Here is a 16724-nt window from a genome sequence, read left to right on the forward strand (position 1 = left end):
CCACTTAGGACATTTGCTGCATGCAGATTATTAGCCCCTAGTTGCATAACTTTACATTTATCTATATTGAACCTCATTTGCCAAGTGGAGGCCCAAACAGTTAGTTTAATACAAGGACAGTCTGTCAGTACTCAGAGGTCAGCGGTGCACATGGCAAGGTCAGTCTCAGTGGATATACGGTTAATGTATTATATTATTTACTGTTACATAATCATGTATGTAGTCATTTAGAAGGCCATGTAAACATTTTTCCCACTGTAGGTGTCTATAAGTTCCTTGTGAAGACCTACCACCCTTTTTGAAAACAGGCACCACATTCACCTTGTTCTAGTCCCTTGGTACAATGTCTGTCATTAAAGAATCTGTAAATATTATGAACAGAGGCAAAGCAATAACTTAACTGAGCTCATCTAGAACTCTAGGGGGTAACCATCTGATGTCCAGAGAAATTTTTTCATCCATGACCCAGATAAATTTGATTGGTAGATCCCCTAACTTGGCATGAACTTCGACCAATGGTGAGGTCAAGGGAGTCTGTTCTGGCTAATAAGGCACCGTTGAGAAACAATAAGAATGTATGCTCTGTATTCAAATATATTTTTATTTTAATTCTTGGTCCATGTATCCCACACATACACTCTAGGATGCAGTTTCTTCATCAAGATCCCACAAAAACGTTATTGGCAGATCTCCCATCTTTTCTTTGAATAGTTTATCGAACATCTCACTTTGTGCCACCGTCATTATATTTTTCCAGTCACCAGCAATCCCTGGTAAAAGATTTACAGAGAAATTTAGCCAGTGGATTTACGGTATGTGGAATGTAGAATCAGTTTAGAGTACCCATAATTACCAATATTTTATGAAATAGTTTCCATAGAAGTACATTTCTATACAATATATTCAATTTTTCTGACAATAAATGTCATCATATTTGTTCTACTGCTTCTCTTTAATGAATCTAAACACACAGGCCAGAAGACAATTAATAAACACAGCAAAGGATAGTGTCCCCAGCAAAGATGCACTTATATATTATACTTTAATGTATCAGTGTATGATGAAGCATTGGGACATATTTCTTTTTAAAGGGGTTTATGGGCTACAGATACTAATGCCCTGTCCTTAAGATAGAGAGAGCTCTGTTAACCACAGGGCAAACAATGCAACTGCATCTCGTCCACCAACAGTAGGTTGCATGATTTATGCATTTGAACTGTCCTAGATCAGGTGGGACAATTGGTTGGTTGCAACAAGTCCCAATTTCATCTGTATGCGCATTCTGTGGAGGCACTAAGGGGGCATAATTACTTTGTGGAGGCACTAAAGGAGTACTACTACTAAGGAACTACTCTATTGTGAATGATCACTAATGGGGAATAATTACTGTTTGAGGGCACTAATGGAAAATTCTTTTATGAAGAGGACACTAAGGGGAATAACTAATGTGTGGGGGCTCTAAAGGGGCATAACTACTGTTTGCGGGCATAACTACATTTTTTAAAGGGGCGGAATAGGTTAAAAATAAGCAGGAAGTATTGTTCACTTCACTGATCTCCTGTTGGCTCTGACACTGTTCTTATGCCCACTGCTCTCCACTAGTTGCTCCCAGTTCATTAAACAAAATCACAAGAGATGCTGCTAAGGTAATCACTAGCTGAGGCAGGTCAACAATGTGACCGATGATTGGCTAAACAGGCATCCCCTGTAATTTTCAGTTTTTCTTTCCAGGAAGTGAAGAGCAATGGAAAACCTCTTTTAAATCTTGGCAACCCAAAAGACTGGGCTTTTGTAACCCAGTAGATAAGTTGTTGTTAGAGTTGTCTGTCAATGGTTTATAGCACATTTCCATAAACATGTATGCTCAACCAGGTACCAGTGATTTGCTGCAGATGTCACTCGCTGGTACAACATTTCATTGCTTGCAGTCTATAAACAAAGATCTTAAGCATAGGTACAGTACTAGATCAGTGTAGATTAAAAGGGTTAGTTTTCATTACTTTTGCCTCTTGGGATACTGATTTATTTTGAATTTACCTTTACGTAGAAAATCTCCTTTACTTTGGTCTAACAAATCTTTTGAAACAAATTTGTAATTAGAAAGGGGATCATCCTTCATGTTCTTAAAAGTTGATCGCTGCACCACGGTATCGATTGCTTTTTCATCAAGGTTTATGTCCACAAATTTGGATATTTTTAGCACAACTGATTGAAGGTCCTGAAACAGACATATAAAAATATGGCCAATGGTCACATATTATAGTCTCATTTTAATAACAATTAATTCTGAGCTAAACATATACCAGAGAAGAAAATATAATAGAAGCTGTAATTGTCCCCTGTTGTGCTCCCATCTTATACTGTACATCAATGATGAGCAGCCTTGGTGCTCACCATGTGACCTATGGCTTCATTTTTTGATTGTGCATTGTGCAGTTTGTCATAAAGGTTAAATTATAATGCTCAAGTTCTAACCTTTCTTTTGGCATCATAAACATTAAAAAGGTTTCTCATATAAATAGAATCTGGTACAAATATTTCATTGCTTGAAGCCCAAATGTTGGGACCAGAAAAAAAACAACGATAAAAACATCATGGCTACATTTCTGAATAAATAAATGAAAACAGATAAGGCAGTAACATAACAGATGCAAACATTATATATGTACTTAACCTTCACTCTGATGTGATAAAATCCAAGGCTCTCAGCCAATATATTTTCATCAAAACACATCTGTGCCCACCTACCAATGTCAAGGTGGTCTCAGTCAGGCAGGTCCTACTCTAAACCTACCTATGCCATTGGGCTGGGACCCCCATGGTCCTGAGAACACTTGCCCATGTCCTCTGTTTGCTGTAGGATGGTGACTACGCATGTGTAGTTGCCCTCCAGAGCCTGCTTGCTCTGCAGTTTTCATATCTTCCATAGACTTAAATGGAAAGTGACCATGTGCATGCATTCTGAAGGGGCAAAGCATATTGAATGCAATGAGTGGAGCTCAGATGTGAGAGTAGGCTTGAGCAAATGCAACTTAGGATCATAGAGCCGAAGTCGATTCATTTGAAAACTTTGGTTTTAATGCTGTTTCCATACAGCATTAAAATGTATTGTCTCTGTGGAACCAAACTTCATCTTGGCCGAAGTGTTATGAGACTTCGGTGAATTACTTCGGTATTCCCATCTGTGTATTGAAAAAAACATTTTAAAATAGGAATCCAAAGTGGGCTTTAGTACTGAGGTACCAGCCGCTACCAAATCCCACTTTGGATTCCTATTTTTTTTTTTTTTTCAATAAGCAGATAGGAATACCGAAGTCATTCACCGAAGTCTTAGGCTAGTTTCACACTAGCGGCATGGACCTCCGGCTGGCTGTTTCGGCGGGTGAACAGGCTGTCGGATCCGTCCTGCCGCTAGTGAACGCATGCCCTCGGACTACCGCTCCGGCCCCATTGACTATAATGAGGACGGGGTGGAATAAAAGTACGACATGTCGCGTTCTCTAACGGCAGGACGGGTCAGACAGGCTGTTCACCCGCCGGAACAGCCGTCCAGAGGTCCGCGCCGCTAGTGTGAAAGTATCCTCATGCAACTTTGGCCGAGATGAAGTTTTGTTACATAAAGGCCATATATTGTAATGCTGTACGAAGACAGCATTAAAACCACATTCTTTGAATGAATCGACTTTGGATCTGAAGCTCAATTAGCACAAGCCTATGTGAGACCATAAAAATAATGCAGGTTTAATACCACTGATATTTTTAGAAAAATAGTGTACTTCACTTAGTGTATATCAACAGATGTTGTGTCTTAGGACTTATAGGGGGAGATTTATCAAACTGGTGTAAAGTAGAACTGGCTTAGTTGCCCATAAAAACCAATCAAATTCCACCTTTCATTTTTCACAGCTCCTTTGGAAAATGAAAGGTGGAATCTGATTGGTTGCTATGGGCAACTAAGCCAGTTCTACTTTACAGCAGTTTGATAAATCTCCCCTATAGTCTTTACATTGATGTAAATTCCAAATGGATACCATAGTTTTCGAATTCACTTTATATATTGCTTATCTTCATATAAACAAATAAACTACTAATTACCTTTTTCATTTCCTCATACGTCAAAAAAAGTATGTTGAAATCCTCTTTGTGCGTGTACCAGCCCTTAACATGATCAAACCATGAGCCAATGAAGACTGTAAAATAAAATGGTTTATCTTCAAAATTATGGAATTACTCTTGCTTTAGAGCACTGCATGGGTTTAAAAAGTTAGTAACCGCCCTTACATACTTTTAAGGTGCTCACTAACAAGCTTTAAAGTTTAATTATTGCCTTTTTATGGTAGTGAAGGTTTAACCCACAATATGTGTTAGCAGACAGCCAAGAACCTGCTCTAATGGCCAGAATGGGACAAACTTCTAATCCTGGCTATTTAATCGCTTAGATGTCACAGTTATTAGCAACCGTGGCATCTAAATGGTTTCTGATAGAGGAGATTCCCACTGTCACCTATCGGCACCCCTATGAATGTGATTGCAGGTGTCCAATGCCTTTACATAGCAGCCAGGAGTTTATTGAAGGCCACCAGAGGCACAGAATGTCCTACTGACCACATAATACACTGGCTATATAAGTAGTAATGTGTATTATGTAAGCGATTAAAAGATCACATGGCAAAGTTCCCTTGTGAGATTATCAAGTGGTGAAATATAAGAAGTAAATAAAATAGTATTTTAAAAAATACCAAGTAAAAAAAAGAAAAAAATACAACTTTTTCTCATGAAAAAAGTAAAAAAAAAAGACCGTATTTTTTGCTTTATAAGACGCACTTCCTCCCCCCAAAAGTGGCCATGCGTCTTATAAAGCGGATACTTCGTTGGCCGCTATGCTGCACAGCGTGGCCCGCGAAGTATCAATGTGGAGGGAGGAGGCGAGGACACTCATGGCGGGGACCGGTGCAGTGACTCTACTCTAATACACCAGGCCCCGCAACTGTTAAGTACATTCAATCCGATCCAAATCTTAATGTATACAGCACTGTTCTGTACTTACTGTAGTACCGTATGTATAGTGTTAGGACTGCTCAGACCGGCAGCTCCCCCGGTCATGCGCTGCCTGCCCCACCTGCCTCCTTATGCGCCGCCTGCCTGCTTATCTCACTTTATGAATGAACAGGCAGGCGGGGCAGATGGCACATGACCGAGGGAGCTGCTGGTCTGCGCCGTTGTAATGCTATACATACGGTACTAAAGTAAGTGCAGAACAGTGCGGCATACATTAAGATATGGATCGGATTGAATGTACTTAACAGCTGCGGGGCCCGGTGTATTAGAGTAGAATCACTTTACCGGGCCCCGCCATGAGTGTCTCCGCATCCTCCCTCCACACGGATGCATCTGATGGGGGATCTGTAGATGACACTTATGGGGATCTGTGGATGACATAAGTGTCGTCCATAGAGCCCCCATCAGCGTAATCCACAGATTCCCCATCAGCTAAATCCACAGATTCCCCATCAGCGTAATTCACAGATTCCCCATCAGCGTAATTCACAGATTCCCCATCAGCGTAATTCAGAGATTCCCCATCAGCGTAATTCAGAGATTCCCCATCAGCGTAATTCACAGATTCCCCATCAGCGTAATTCACAGATTCCCCATCAGCGTAATTCACAGATTCCCCATCAGCGTAAGGCCTCATGCACACAACAGTATTTTTTCACGGTCCGCAAAAACGGGGTCCGTAGGTCCGTGATCCGTGACCGTTTTTTCGTCCGTGGGTCACGGATTTTTGTCGTTTTGGTGTCCGCCTGGCCGTGTCGTTTTGGTGTCCGCCTGGCCGTGCGGAGCCAAATGGATCCGTCCTGAATTACAATGCAAGTCAATGGGGACGGATCCGTTTGACGTTGACACAATATGGTGCCATTTCAAACTGATCCGTCCCCATTGACTTTCAATGTAAAGTCTGGAGTTCTTTTATACCATCGGATTGGAGTTTCAGGTTAGGGACGCTTCAGGTTAGAATATACAAAAAAACTGTGTACATGACTGCCCCCTGCTGCCTGGCAGGTGCTGCCAGGCAGCAGGGGGAAGACCCCCCCCCCCCTGTTTTTAACTCATTGGTGGCCAGTGGGCCCCCCCTCCCTCCCCTGTAGTTAACTCGTTGGTGGCAGTGTGCGCCCCCGCCCCCCCTCCCTCCCTCTTTTGTAATAATAGCATTGGTGGCAGTGTGCGCCCCCCCCCCCTCTATTGTAATAATAGCATTGGTGGCAGTGTGCGCCCCCCCCGCCTCCCTCCCTCTATTGTAATAATAACATTGGTGGCAGTGTGCACCCCCCCTCCCTCCCTCTATTGTAATAATAGCATTGGTGGCAGTGTGCGCCCCCCCCCCCCCCGATCATTGGTGGCAGCAGAGTAGAAGCATCATACTTACCTGGCTGCTGGCTGTGGCGATCTGTGTCCGGCCGGGAGCTCCTCCTACTGGTAAGTGACAGGTCTGTGCGGCAAATTGCTGTCACTTACCAGTAGGAGGAGCTCACGGCCGGACGCAGACATCGCAGCAGCCAGCAGGTAAGTATGAATCTTCTACTATTGCTAAGGCTAAGTAACCATGGCAACCAGGACTGCAGTAGCGTCCTCGTTGCCATGGTTACCGATCGGAGCCCCAGCGATTAAACTGGGACTCCGATCGGAACTCCGCTGCCACCAATGATCTGGGGGGGGGGAGGGAGAGGGGAGGCCGCACACTGCCACCAATGTATTAAAAGAATAGAGGGAGGAAGGGGGGGGGGGGGGCGCACACTGCCACCAATGTATTAAAAGAATAGAGGGAGGAAGGGGGGGGGGCGCACACTGCCACCAATGTATTAAAAGAATAGAGGGAGGAAGGGGGGGGCGCACACTGCCACAAATGTATTAAAACAATAGAGGGAGGAGGGGGGGGGCGCACACTGCCACCAATGTTAATGCAATAGAGGGAGGGAGGGGGGGCCGCACACTGTGCCACCAATGCTATTATTACAATAGAGGGAGGGGGGGGGCGCACACTGTGCCACCAATGTTATTAATACAATAGAGGGAGGGAGGGGGGGCGCACTGGCCACCAATGAAATTTAAACTGGGGAGGGAGGGGGGTCTGCCCCCTGCTGCCTGGCAGCCCGGATCTCTTACAGGGGGCTATGATAGCACAATTAACCCCTTCAGGTGCAGCACCTGAGGGGTTATTTGTACGGATCACGGCCCCCTGTAAGAGATCGGGTGCTGCCAGGCAGCAGGGGGCAGTCATGTACACAGTTCGTTGTATATTCTAACTAGAAGCGTCCCCATCACCATGGGAACGCCTCTGTGTTAGAATATACTGTCGGATCTGAGTTTTCACGAAGTGAAAACTCAGCTATGAAAAAGCTTTTATGCAGACGGATCTTCGGATCCGTCTGTATGAAAGTAACCTACGGCCACGGATCACGGACACGGATGCCAATCTTGTGTGCATCCGTGTTCTTTCACGGACCCATTGACTTGAATGGGTCCGTGAACCGTTGTCCGTCAAAAAAATAGGACAAGTCATATTTTTTGGACGGACAGGATACACGGATCACGGTCTCGGCTGCCAAACGGTGCATTTTCTGATTTTTCCACGGACCCATTGAAAGTCAATGGGTCAGCGAAAAAAAACTGAAAACGGCACAACGGCCACGGATGCACACAACGGTCGTGTGCATGAGGCCTAATTCAGATTCCCCATCAGTGTAATCCACAGATCCCCCATCAGTGTCATCCACAGATCCCCCATCAGTGTCATCCACAGATTCCCCCATAACAGTGCATCATCCACAGATCCCCATAACAGTGCGTCATCCACAGATCCCCCCATAACAGTGCGTCATCCACAGATCCCCCATAACAGTGCGTCATCCACAGATCCCCCCATAACAATGCGTCATCAACAGATCCCCCATAACAGTGCGTCATCCACAGATTCTCCCATAACAGCGCGTCATCCACAGATACCCCATAACAGTGCGTCATCCACAGATCCCTCATAACAGTGCGGCATCCACAGACCACCATTACTTCAAAACCTACCAAAGCACACCTTTTGGTTCAAAATATTTTTTTCTTATTTTCTTCCTCAAAAACCTAGGTGTGTCTTATCATCGAAAAATATGGTAAATCCCTTCCATGTATTTGGTATTGCTTCTTCCATAGAGAACTGAACTATTCAATGATCACTTAATTTGTCCTGCAGTGTAAACACTGAAGAAAAAAAAAACTGAAAAAGCAATGGCAAAATATTATTATTTTTTGCTTAAGTCCCACAAAAAGAATGGAATGGAAAAAGCAATCAAAATGTACTCCTTTGATACTACTGAAAACTACAAGTGATCCCACAAGAATAAAGCCCCCACATAGCTCTGTCAAAAGAAAACTTAAAATAACTTTTTAGTTTTTATTGTAGATAAGTTATGGAACTTAATAAAAAAAAAATACAAAAATAATATATATATATATATATATATATATATATATACTGTATTTGTGGGAGGAGCTAAGCGGGGAACAGAATAGGCATGCCTACGGACTGTCCCAACCCAACTGGCTGGAGTGTGCCCGGCGCCAGTGACGAGGTAAGGCCTGAATAGTGGGCCACCTAGGAGGAGAGTATAAGAAAAGGGAAGGGAGGGAGGGGCAACAAACGGGCGCCCCCCTGCTTGGAGGAGGGGGTTTATAAAGGGTGAGCACGCTCCTCCCACAATTACAGGCTGCAAGCAGCCTTCAACATTTGTGGGAGGAGCTAAGCGGGGAACAGAATAGGCATGCCTACGGACTGTCCCAACCCAACTGGCTGGAGTGTGCCCGGCGCCAGTGACGAGGTAAGGCCTGAATAGTGGCCAAAGAGAACTGGAACGTAGCAGGGAGTGAAGCATTCATTGAAGCATAGTGTGAACTAATGCCAAAGAACAAAAGGCTCTGGAGATCTCCGCCCGTGGATTCGGAATGTACCTTGTGAAGCCGGACGACCGCCAACGACCCATCTTGCGGATGACATGCGCCGGCACCCGATGACTTGATGCTGCGGATGCGGCCCCTAGCAGAAGGAGTGCCTGGATGTCGTGCTAGGGTTGAACCCAGCCCTGCGGCCAGGGTACGGATGCTGACCTGAACAGGGTTGAAGGCAGGTGCCTACCGTTGATCGGGAGCCCCGGGTCGTCTAGAGCGGAAAATCGGAGGGAGGCCAGGAGCTCCTGGAGCACCTTGGCGGAACACCAACAGTTGGCCGTAGGGAAGAACTCTACCTCGGTGGGAGGACCAGCCAGATTGGACTCGGTGGCCGGGATGGTCCGTATGAAGTGGACAAAATTCCAGGCGAGATGTCGCCTGAGCAGGGTCGCTCGGTTGACCGTGCCGCAGGTGAACTCCCCCGGTCCAAGAGCCCGTGGAACCCTAGGTACATGGCTGCTTGGTGATGATGCTTGCTGAGTGCCCAAGGGAGACCGTCTAGGGCTACGGCCAATCTGCAGAAAGCTAGCCCGACACTGGTTGTCTACGCACCTGGTCCGCCGCGCTAACCCTGGGGGTGGCTTTGAAGGCCTGATACGAAACGGATTTGGCGGAGGGGTCCCCGAGCACCCCACGGTATTGAATGCTGGCCAATACAGCTTGATGGTGTTGAATGACAGGTGGCGGTGCGTGTGGTAATGGGCTAAGGAAGCCACTGGTTACCGCTGAAACCCTGAGCGTTTCAGGCCAATAACGGATCCTGAGCGATTCAGGCAACTGCGTACAACCTGTGGGACCAAAAGACCTGAGCGATTCAGGCAAAAGCGAACCACCTGTGGGACACAGACCTGAGCGATCAGGGAATATGTAACCTGAGAAATCAAGGAAAACACACAACATGAAAACCGCCAACCTGGAGACAGGAAACAAAACCTGAGTGATTCCGGAAAATACGTGACCTGGGTGAATCAGGAAAACATACCACCTGGCGATACTGGCAACCTGCAAGACAGAAAGATACAAAACCTGAGCGATTCAGGGAAATGTAAAACCTGAGTGACTTGGGAACATACATAACCCGAGCGACACAGACAACATGAACCCGGGCGATTCTGGAACACAAACCCGAGGAACTCAGGAATACACATGAACCCGAGCGACCCAGGGAAATGCATGGACCTGAGTGATCCAGGAAACACGTGAAACCCGCGCGACTCCGGGAATTAGACCCGGGTGAATGGGCAAAAAACATGCATTTGAGCTAATCCGGAAAAAAACATGAAACCTGAGAATCAGAAGGAAACAGAGAACATGGTATAGAAAGGATTGCAACCTAACCGAATCAACGGACAGTGCCGCCGAGTCTCCGGCGATAACTGAAGACCTGGAAAGGTGGGTCGTGATAAATGAAGGAAGGCTCTGAGCTTTGGAGAGGCATCACGCCGCCACTCGGCTGGAACCTACCTGAAACCCGGCCCGTGGAGTGACGGGGCATGGAGGAGCCCTGCGATATAACTGAGGATGGATCGACATTCCGGTGGGCTGAGGCCCTGTTTACAAGAAAAAATAAGCTTGCGTCGGTGCGAGACCCGGAGAGAGGTGCGATCTGGTGGCACTGGAAAGAGGTGATGGAGAACCGGGATGCAGCCTGGGCGTCATGGCCAACTGCTGGGTGACCCTGGACAGCCAGCATCAGAGCCCGAAGTCGCGCAGCATGCAACAAACCTGCGGAAACAAAATCCAGACACACCGGACACGAATCGGGTACCCAGGAACCAGCCGGACGTGCTGAACCAATCCCTGAGCATTACAGGCTGACGCATGGAACCTGCGAAAATCGGGCGATGCACTGCCTCCTGAGTGGTTCAGGCGACATGGAATACTAAGCAACGCAGGCAATTATACGCATCCACATGAAGATGACGGACACCTAGGAGGGCCGGGCAGAACCTTGAATTCGGCTGGACCTGGCCACTACATACTCCCTGGGAGAGCCGGGAAAAAACAGAAGCCTGAGCGAATCAGGCCAACCTGACCTGCGAGCCTCAGAGGAATACATAACCAGACTGTTCAGGAAAATATGCAACCTGGGAACAACCGACCTGGAAGAGGAAGGAAAACAAAACCTGCATCAGGGAGAACGCCACACCTGAGCGATTCAGGGAACACCGCACACCTGAGCGATTCAGGGAACACACCACACCTGAGCGATTCAGGGAACACACCACCCTGAGCGATTCAGGGAACACCACACCTGCGCGGTTCAGGGAACACCACACCTGAGCGATTCAGGGAACACCACACCTGAGCGATTCAGGGAACCTTACCCCTAAGTGACTAAGGGAGGCATAACACCAGAGCGATTCAGGGACCTGGCCCCTGAGTCACTTAGGGAAGAAATGACATGAGCGATAGAAAACATGACACCTGAATTGGAGAAACATAACCCTGAGGATTCAGGGAAGACATGACACATGCGGTTCCTGGGTAAACTGACACCTGTAATTTGGAGAAAAAGCCAGGGAAGACAAACCTGAATGATTCAGGGTAGACATGACCCCTGGGACCTGAGGAAAAACATGAGACCTGAGCGATTCAGGGATCCGGGAAGATGGTACCTGGGTGATACAGGGAAAACCATGATACTTACGTGTTTTAGGGAAGACATTACCCCTGGGCGACACAGGGACGACATTGACCCCAAGATTCAGGGACGACATTGCCCCTGAACGATCCAGGGACGACCTCACACCCGAGCGATTGAGGGAAGACATTTGCACTTGAGCGATGCAGGGGGGAATGGGTCTGACCACGTAGAGGTGTTCGCTACCTACCTGAAAAGAACGGACCGTGCTACTGATCTCTGGGTGAGATGGAGACCTATGAACGGGAGCTTGTGATAATGAATACGCTGCGTAGTGGCAAGGTGCACAGCAGGTCCGTGGCTGGGTTTACCTGGACCAGGAGAAGATTTGGCGGAACGAACGCAGCTAGCTCGCAATCCTGGAGGCCGAGACCCTGTTATACGTGAAAACCAGCTGGGTTTTTGGACCGATACCCGGCGAGGGATGCGAACAGCTAGACCCCTGAGCAGGGAAGGGTGCGTGACCCTGACCCAAGGGGAACTTGGGCCGGAATTGGGTCCGGATGACCCAGGGAACACATGACACCCGGGTTTGTACTGCCCGTGACACCTGACACAACGCGGGGAACACATGACCCCTGAAAGAACAGGGAACACATGAGCCCCGAACGCTCAGGAACACCAGGAGCTCGGCCAACCATGGAGATTCATGAAACCCGAGCGAACAGGGAACATATGACCCTGGACGAACCAGGAACACCCGGCCCCCGATTGACCCAGTGAACACGTGACACCAACATGAAGCTGGGCGGACATCATTCCTGAGTGATCTGGGAAAATATTACCTGAGTGATTCAGGGAGACATTGCACCCGAGTGATTCAGGGAGACATTGCACCTGAGCGATTCAGGGAGACATTGCACCTGAGCGATTCAGGGAGACATTACACCTGAGCGATTCAGGGAGACATTACACCTGAGCGATTCAGGGAGACATTACACCTGAGCGATTCAGGGAGACATTACACCTGAGCGATTCAGGGAGACATTACACCTGAGCGATTCAGGGAGACATTACACCTGAGCGATTCAGGGAGACATTACACCTGAGCGATTCAGGGAGACATTACACCTGAGCGATTCAGGGAGACATTACACCTGAGCGATTCCAGAAGACCTTGCACCTGAATGATCCTGGAAGACATCGCACCTGAGTGATTCCAGCAGACATTACCAGAGCGATTCAGGAAGACATTACACCTGAGTGATTCAGGAAGACACTACACCTACGCAAACCAGGAAGACACTGCCCCTGAGCGATTCAGGAAGACATTGCGCCTGAGTGATCCAGGAAGACATTACCCTGACCGATTCAGGAAGACATTACACCTAAGCACACCAGGAAGACACTGCCCCTGAGCGATTCAGAAAAACATTGTACCCAGAGCGACTCGGGGAGGCATTACCCCCGAGACCAGGGAGACCAGTACCGGAGATGTAGAATCAGGGAACGGCCCCCCTCCTTTTATCCCCCCTGGGAGACTTAGGTGCGGAAGCACCGAAGGGAGGCCCAGGCACCGCTGGACCCCCGATTGCCGAAACGTCCGCTCCCAGTGGTTGAGACCGGCCAATGCACTAGTGCGGGCTTTTTTTTTTTTTTTTTTAACCCAGCAGTGCGAGGGTTAACGTTTAGCTGCAAGTTGCTGAATGCATCTTCCCCTTTAAATTTTTTTTTTTTTTTTTTTTTTTTTTTTTTTTTTTTCTTTTAATTTAATTTAACCCAGCAGTGCGAGGGTTAACGTTTAGCTGCAAGTTGCTGAAAGCATCTTCCCCTTTAATTTTTTTCTTTTTTTTTTTTTCAGCAGTGCGAGAGTTACTGTTGCAGGGCGGCACTCGGACGCCGGGCGCCGCCAATGCCGGCGCCCCCGACGTGGCTCAAGTCCCACATGGGGAGGAAACGAACACAAATCATTCCAGTCGGCTGAGGGGCGAACCCCCAACACAGAAAAACCAAGCCATGGCTGAATCCTCGGCACGGGTTGCCGTAAACTGCCCCTACCAGCCGGCCAGCTTCCCCGCCCTCCCCCCCGCCCCCAGGCGGAGCGGCATCCCGTGACGCCAAGCGCCGGAGGAAAATGCACAAGGGGCGGGGAGCGGGGAGCCCCGCGATGATCACAGACCGGGCTGCAGCGGCGGGCAGAGCGGGGCTGACGGGCAGAGCACTGCCGAGCCCAAGAAACGAGGTGCCGATGGCGGCGCGCCTGGCCAGCCGCAGAGCGGCTACACTTACCCGAGGCGACGCGGCTGGCAGCACGGACGGGCTGTGCGGTGAAGAACCGAAGGGAGACGCGCCGGAAGTGACGTCAGGCGCTTGAAGCATGCTTGCAACAAACGGGCGCCCCCCTGCTTGGAGGAGGGGGTTTATAAAGGGTGAGCACGCTCCTCCCACAATTACAGGCTGCAAGCAGCCTTCAACATATATAGTGGGGTTTCGCTCTGGTAGACAGGATTATTAATGTAAATTGGTGGCGACGGCCACCTCATGGGTCAATCTACCGGCCACCATAGTTAGAGACACCAGTGCAGTGGGGTAGTAATTTAAGTCTTCGTGGATGCACATAACTCCGACTTTCCAGCCAGTAAACTCAGTGGACTGCACCAGGGTAGCCGTTACTAGGGTCACCAGACTCCCTAAATCCAGCTGGCACAAGTGATCCAGAGACTCTGGGGTACCTGTTGCACACAGCCTCCTGGAATATAGCGACTGACAGTAGCCGTAGTTAGTGTCCATGGGCTCAACCCGATGGAGGCAGTCAATCCTTACATGGCCAGGCTCTGTGTTATTTGTGGTTCTAACATAGTAACATAGTAACATAGTACATAAGGCTGAAAAAAGACATTTGTCCATCCAGTTCGGCCTGTCATCCTGCAAGTTGATCCAGAGGAAGGCAAAAAAACCCTGTGAGGTAGAAGCCAATTTTCCTCACTTTAGGGGAATAAAAATTCCTTCCCGACTCCAATCAGGCAATCAGAATAAATTCCTGGATCAACGATCTCTCTCTAGTAGCTATAGCCTGTAATATTATTACGCTCCAGAAATACATCGAGGCCCCTCTTGAGTTCTGTATGGGTTAACTTCCCTGTGTTCCTATTAGGAGTTAATCCTCTCTGTCTGCTCCATGGGTGTGGCCTCTCTGCTGCACCCATGGAACCTGTATATAAGGCCTCATGCACACGACAGTATTTTTTCACGGTCCGCAAAAACGGGGTCCGTAGGTCCGTGATCCGTGACCGTTTTTTCACCCGTGGGTCTTCCTTGATTTTTGGAGGATCCACAGACATGAAAAAAAAGTCATTTTGGTGTCCGCCTGGCCGTGCGGAGCCAAACGGATCCGTCCTGAATTACAATGCAAGTCAACGGGGACGGATCCGTTTGACGTTGACACAATATGGTGCGCACACTGCCACCAATGTATTAAAACAATAGAGGGAGGAAGGGGGGCGCGGGGGGTGTGCACACTGCCACCAATGTATTAAAACAATAGAGGGAGCAAGTGGGGGCGGGGGGGGGGGGGGGGTTGCGCACACTGCCACCAATGTATTAAAACAATAGAGGGAGGAAGGGGGGGCCGGGGGGTTGCGCACACTGCCACCCATGTTAATGCAATAGAGGGAGGGAGGGGGAGCCGGGGGGGGGGCCGCACTAGCCACCAATGAAATTTAAACTGGGGAGGGAGGGGGGTCTGCCCCCTCCTGCCTGGCAGCCCCGGATCTCTTACAGGGGGCTATGATACGCACAATTAACCCCTTCAGGTGCATGGGGCAGTCATGTCCACAGTTCGTTGTATATTCTAACTAGAAGCGTCCCCATCACCATGGGAACGCCTCTGTGTTAGAATATACTGTCGGATCTGAGTTTTCACGAAGTGAAAACTCAGCTCTGAAAAAGCTCATGCACACGACGGATGCCAATCTTGTGTGCATCCGTGTTCTTTCACGGACCCATTGACTTGAATGGGTCCGTGAACCGTTGTCCGTCAAAAAAATAGGACAGGTCATATTTTTTTGACGGACAGGACACACGGATCACGGTCTCGGCTGCAAAACGGTGCATTTTCCGATTTTTCCACGGACCCATTGAAAGTCAATGGGTCCGCGAAAGAAAACGGAAAATGGCACAACGGCCACGGATGCACACAACGGTCGTGTGCATGAGGCCTAAGGCTGAGGTTTCCTCAGTTCTGTGTCAGCTCTCCTGGTGTGTGTTGTCTTGTCCTGCTCCTTGTTTGTACCCACTCTCCCGTGCTGCTGACCCATGGGATCCGTGTCTGTCTGTCTGTGCTCTGTGGGTTTCCTACTTGTTCATTCCCGTCCTCTTTCCTGTGTGTTGTTATCTGTTCTGCCAGTTATGTTTGAGTTACCTTGTGTATTTATATTTCTCTGTTCAGCAAGCCCTTGCTGCAGCATGCCTTGCTACAGAGTGCTATGGTGGAGCTAGTCCTTCTCTGCTCATTGCCACCCCTGTTCCCTTGTGTGAATTCCTGCTTCTGTTATTAGTTGCCCTGTTTGTTTTTGCCTGTCTATGTTATGTTTGCCTATGTGCCGTCGGTACCTTCTGGTACCTGTTGTCCATTCGTTCCTGCTGTCACTGTCTAGTTCATGCTCCAGAGTGGACCCTGGCAACTCCCTACGGCAAAGTCTAACCCTACCATCCGGGGCCCTAGTGAATACCAGGAGTTGCTTAGTCACGCCCCTCTGGAGTGACTAAGACAGTGGCGCAGTGGGGGTTTTCGTCCCACTGTGCGGACAGTACATAGAGCTCTCAATTTTCCCTGTGTTTCCCTCCTTGGTTTCTGTTTGTGCAATAAACTCTTGTGTGTCTGTACCTGATTTCCGTTTGTTTATTGCTTGACGACGCGGTGGTCTCTCCTGGGACCTCCAACTCGTGACAAAACCTTTTTGATTGGTTCTCAGTCACATTAGCAATAACAATTTGGTAACATTATTCATTGCTGCATTACAATTGTGATGCTATATGTAGGGATGAGCGAATCGACTTCGGATGAAACACCACTTGGAACCTAAACTGAGTTTGGGAAATGGTTTTCTACAGTGCAAATTAATTTATGAAGTTATTGCGCAAAGTC

At 48.3% G+C, this 16724-nt stretch overlaps 1 protein-coding gene across 2 annotated transcripts in view; it reads right to left on the reverse strand.

The window, feature by feature from the left end:
* Positions 1 to 580: 580 nt before the first annotated feature.
* LOC122936108 (amine sulfotransferase-like) overlaps positions 581 to 16724 on the reverse strand; it is a 74273-nt gene continuing 58129 nt past the window's right edge. For both annotated transcript variants that reach the window (XM_044292127.1, XM_044292126.1), the window contains exons 5-7: positions 4096 to 4190; positions 2038 to 2218; positions 581 to 770 (exon numbers count right to left, since the gene is read on the reverse strand). In XM_044292127.1, the coding sequence (XP_044148062.1) occupies positions 640 to 770; positions 2038 to 2218; positions 4096 to 4190 (407 nt within the window). In that variant the 3' untranslated portion in view covers positions 581 to 639. The remainder of the gene's footprint in view (positions 771 to 2037; positions 2219 to 4095; positions 4191 to 16724) is intronic.

This window comes from Bufo gargarizans, chromosome 4 (genome assembly GCF_014858855.1).
Source record: "Bufo gargarizans isolate SCDJY-AF-19 chromosome 4, ASM1485885v1, whole genome shotgun sequence".
In the NCBI taxonomy this organism is placed as follows: domain Eukaryota; kingdom Metazoa; phylum Chordata; class Amphibia; order Anura; family Bufonidae; genus Bufo; species Bufo gargarizans.